This window comes from Diadema antillarum, unplaced genomic scaffold (genome assembly GCF_040938485.1).
Source record: "Diadema antillarum isolate AM-2024a unplaced genomic scaffold, OU_Dant_1.0 seq00001246_RagTag, whole genome shotgun sequence".
In the NCBI taxonomy this organism is placed as follows: Eukaryota; Metazoa; Echinodermata; class Echinoidea; order Diadematoida; family Diadematidae; genus Diadema; species Diadema antillarum.
The window spans coordinates 206,755-211,875 of record NW_027272033.1 but is presented as its reverse complement, the minus strand read 5'-3'; the positions used below and the strand labels follow the sequence as shown (position 1 = coordinate 211,875).

The 5,121-nt window shown below is 38.6% G+C and overlaps 1 protein-coding gene across 1 annotated transcript; it reads left to right on the top strand.

The window, feature by feature from the left end:
* The first annotated feature begins 1,286 nt into the window (after positions 1-1,286).
* Positions 1,287-4,608, top strand: LOC139745254 (succinate dehydrogenase assembly factor 3, mitochondrial-like). Its single transcript, XM_071655656.1, has 3 exons — positions 1,287-1,386; positions 2,279-2,481; positions 4,071-4,608. Exons 2-3 carry the CDS (start codon positions 2,308-2,310, stop codon positions 4,254-4,256), a joined length of 360 nt encoding a protein of 119 aa, XP_071511757.1. The 5' UTR covers positions 1,287-1,386; positions 2,279-2,307; the 3' UTR covers positions 4,257-4,608.
* Positions 4,609-5,121: the final 513 nt, after the last annotated feature.

The window sequence follows — 5,121 nt, the reverse complement described above, 5'->3', positions numbered from 1 at the left end:
TTAAAAAAAAGAAGAAGAAAACTGCTCTTAACAATACGATGTCACTCGAAAACATTAAGGGAGTGTGATACAAAATTTGCCAAGCACATTCACAAATGATTTCCCTCGTTGAAATTGAATATGGATGTATTCTGTCAGTCAAGTCCACTGTAAAGATATAATATCAATGCAGTGAGTTGGGGAAGTATTGTTCACTCTTAAAACATCCGAGTCAGAACTGACCCGGAACTGGGTCCGTTGGGGTCATACACCGTTCCGGGTCAGAAATGACAATGAATGTGGTCAGATATGACCCATTCAGAGTCATGAATCGGGTCAGGATGACCCCATTCGGAATCTTCATGACCAAATTCCAAGTCATTTCTGACCCGGAACGGTGTATGACCCTAACGGACCCAGTTCCGGGTCAGTTCTGACTCGGGTCTTTTAGAGTGTTCATGCTAAGGCATTGGCCAATAACATGATATGAAAATAATGTTTCAATGTATATAAACTAATGGAAAAGTTTCGAGAAATGCGATCACGGAACCTGTTGCTCTACTTTGCATAAAAAATTATTAGCGTTTGTGACCAAACAATATTTCTCGAAATCTTTAACAAGGGGAGGCCCGGATCCCTAATAGCAAGATTATGTTTACATGAAGTTCCCAGAAGTGTTGGTGCATGTAAAGATTTCGGATAAAAAATAGTAGTTAATAATGATCAATGAATAAGTATTTGGGGAGTTGAAAAAATAAACGTGGAATGTGCGACATACAACCACATAAAGAAATATACACGAAACAAATAAAACCAAAACAACCACAGATTGAACAGGATTGGCTAATAATCAATAACAATGTGGGACATTATATCAACGCGTCTTAGTATACGAATGATGCTGCTATGAAACTATTTTACATTGAAGTTTCAAAAAGGCCTGCATGCTTTATTGCAATTTATCCTCTTACTCTCCTCAAAACAGCGGCAATTAGCTGAATAGTAGTAGGAACAATAACTGACGAGCAATTTTAGTCTTATTTGATCAATAGAAAGTAGCATTAATAATCCAGCTGATGGGTTTGAAGATATACCTAGTCTTGTCGGATCTTTCTGAAACAATTCTCAAAAGGCTTATCATATGATGTAGAAATGATTTTGCTGTTACAACTATTGTATCTATCTTACAAGTCTGGGGTTGCCTATGAGAAGAAAGGCGTGAAGTCTACAAAAATGACGCCACCATACGGCAGCTGACAGTACAGTCTGTAAGGTTACGTAAAAATTAATGCGGATCTGTATTCGTCGGTTTTCTGATGTGACTGCTTATGTAACTTCCCGTTACATGTGTTTTTAAGTAAGGTCCACCGTTTACTTCATCATCATTGAGTTTTGTTACAGGTATAGGTGAGTGAACGCAACATTGCTTGCTAATTGAGTTTTTCTGGTTAGTAGAAATGAGGTTTTCCAACGTCGTAATTTACGATAATACTTTGTTTAGTCCCACTAATTGGTATTGGTGTGTTGTATTATCATCCGAAGACAAGTAAAGATCGCGGAACGGGAACGCGTAGCGTGTAGGCCTACACTACAGCAAGTCATCGTCTTAGATCATCTCCTGTAAGTCTAGTCATGTTCTTTTTTCTTCTCTGCAAGTATGTTCCACTTTGCTTAGTGAGTCAACGTCATGAGGTTTGAGTCAATAATATGCTGCAGCAATTTACAGCAAACACTAGTGAGGAAAACTTGGCGATAGTTTGCTGGAATTGTTTGTGTCCTCTAAAAAATGTGGCCTTTCTTAATGTTACTGTTATAGGCCCTATAAGGATTGCACAGAAAGACATTGGTTCTGGTTACACCAGTGCCAGTGGTGTGTATAGTTCGAAATGAATGTATCAACAGGCTCCTCGCCTCCATTATGTTCGTGTGCAAAAACCAACAGCAACTGGTGCAAATCTTAAAGTGCAGTGGTGATATCAAGAAGAAAAAATAAGATGTAAAATGCAGTTTCCCATTGATTGTCTAAAAATTCGTAAAATAAAATACCACCGTACTGTATCACACTAATATCTATTCCATTGCTATCAATCTATCCATCATTTCAAATTTCAAGAGGAAATTTAAGCAAAAATGAATTTAAGAAAGGGGAGCTCTTAAAATTCATGACCACTCTTGACCACTCTCGACCACTCTCGACAAGTTTAGAGTTGAGTCAATCAGCCCATGTATTGAGAAGATTTTGCCAGGCTGTGTAGTAATACATGCTTTCATATATATATACACACATTTATATTCTCAGATACACATTCAACCGAATTAAATCACACCATGGCTGGATCTCACGGATCAACTGTGAGGGCGCTCTACAAGCAGATCTTACTCCTGCATCGCCGCCTGCCGCTCGAAATGAAGGCCCTAGGAGACCAGTACGTGAAGGCGGAGTTTAGGAGGCACAAGGAGGCAAAGCCTGAGGAGGTCACAAGGTTTATGCGAGAGTGGCAGGTAACATGCAATTAGTCATATCATGTAAAGTCCCTGTAACTTGGGGATTCATGGAGTAGGAGGGCTGGCCTGGTTCAGATACAATCGAGAATTTGTGTAACAAAATGTGTACGGCTTTATCACTGATCCTTATGTACTGTATACGCTGTTATTTTCGCATACAGATATTTTTGCGAATGAGGAGGTCACAGACATTTTCATGAGATGTTGTTTTCGTGAATTGACACAGAGGCCTTCATAAGCGCACTATCACCTTAGCTTATGGTGACGTTTTCGTGTGTTATCATATTCGTGGTCCAATTGTGATTCACAAAATTCGCAGAAATAACAGCTTGTACAGTAAGTAAAGTACACACACAGCTGTAGAATCTTGACTGGAGTCAACCATTACGGATAGCATACGCCACGAGGCACATATTCGCTGACCGATGCTATTTGTGATTTGTGTGTGTACTCCAGTGGGCAACGTTTTATCTGGAACACCCATGCATTCCCACGCTACTGGATATCATTTTTCTTTGTCTGAAAGCAGATAAATCTCAGAAGTAAATTTGTGAAAGTTTTGAGGAAAAAAAAATCATACACATGCACACACACACACACACACAGAAATTATGAATTATTTAAGTTTAGAGATTAAGACAAATTGACAACTCTGTGTGATGTAGATGTTGAGCAGTTTTCCATCCATTTGAGTACGGTACATAAAGTCACCATTTTCGTATTTTTCTCCTGAGCCCAATTTTCTTCAGACCTGATCTTGGTACAATGTACATGTATATGATAACTGTGATACATTTTTGCATGGCCTTCTCTGTAAATACATTCTGTCTGTGCCCAAATATTAAAGAAAAAAAAAAAGAAAATTAGTGAATCACCTAAATTGTCACTGATGTACTTCTCTGATTTTCTGTTTTCATACAAAGCGGCATAAAAAATGATGGAATTTCCCTCTTAAGTCCTGATGTCTTAGTCTTTCAAATTTCTTAACATGGTCGATATAATACTGTTTCACATTTCAAAATTTCTCTTGCGCAAATGGGCCCGTATTTGATATCACTCACATGTAGTCTTTTGAAGAGAACTCCACTTGTAGAAATCAAAACCTTTTGCCCACTTAGGATACCATCATTTTGTCTTTCTGTTTCTCTGTATGTAGTATTTAATAAAGAAGTAATTTACAATTATCTTTCTGAATGTCTGATAATGTAACATCCTCAAGAGAAGATTTCTTTTGTCTGCTTTTGTAAGATAGATTAAAAATGATTGAAACTTGATATCAAAGTGGCAAATTAGGAATGAAATGCCAGAAGTGTCTCAGAGACACGCTCAGGAAAATTCCTCTCGGATGTGATCCGGCCCATACAATAATTCTTATTTTCAACTAGAAGATTGATAAAGTCCTTCAACAATAGAGTTATTGCTAAAGTTCATCTCTTGTTAAAGTGTTCAGCAGTTACACAAGCTATATTAGAAATCTGATGGTTTGATGACAAGGTCATCTCAGTTAGATTGATTTGACTGGAGAAACAAAGTGTTTGTAGATGTTTTCACATTGGTTACCAATGTGTGCTGTTCTGTCATTCCAGATGTATGCAACCACTCTAGCCCAGCAGACGCAAGGGGTCACGGCAGACGGTGAAGCTCAACAGGTTGGGGAGCACATGGCGGAGGCAAAGCTAGAGGACCTCAACGACACGCAGGTTGGACAGCTGTATGAACTCTACAAGGAGACCAAGAAACCGTCTCAGTTTCTCCACCAGGAGGAGACATGATGCGAGCAGACTCCTCTTCTTCTCACCAAGACTGAAAGACTGAAAATCAGAGACAAAAATGACCTGCTTGTGTGTGTGACAGAGAGACATTTTAGCCTAGCTACACAAAAAGGCTGGGTGCAGATTGATTCTTATGAAAATCGACAGAAATGCAAAACCCAGCATGTCTTCAGTAGATGATGGACTGATGGATTGTTCAAATGGAAGTACAGTGTACTTTCTTAGAGTCTTTAAATCTATGGGATGACTGACTCTACACATTGGTGCTTGATGTCCCTTTACTAGGTGGTTGAGATGGGATATTTATTCATGTGTGTGACGTTCGGACCATCAAATCAGAAGCATATGGCAAGTCTTATATGCAGTTCTGTTGTGTAGTCATTAGAACCTGAATCATCCAATATGTATTCTTGGATTACCAGGATGTGGTGACTTCAAACTAAGATTGAGTTTATACACACTGCAGTTCTTCAAGAGTACTGTAATACATTGAAACATCAGTCCAGGGGCCTGTGGCTTCAAACCTTAGAGTGACAATTGATTGCATAGTCAATCAAGTCCAAAACTTGAACGCAACTTTCAATTGATTGCAGCTTGCATGACGTTAAGCAAGTTGGGATCGGATGCTATTTGTGCTTCTTTCAGAAATATTTCTTATGTACTGTTGGTGACCAGTGCCATAGTATGCCAAAGAAGCGATATTATTTTTTTTAAAAATCCTGTGATGATGCTTGGCAAAGGAATCACTCTCATTATTATACAGTGTTTTTTCAGGGTAATGATTTTTCTGATGTCTGAGGCTACACCTCAGAAAAGTTTTCCTTCATAAGTATTTCAGGAGTTCGTTGTATTCTTTTTTTTTTCT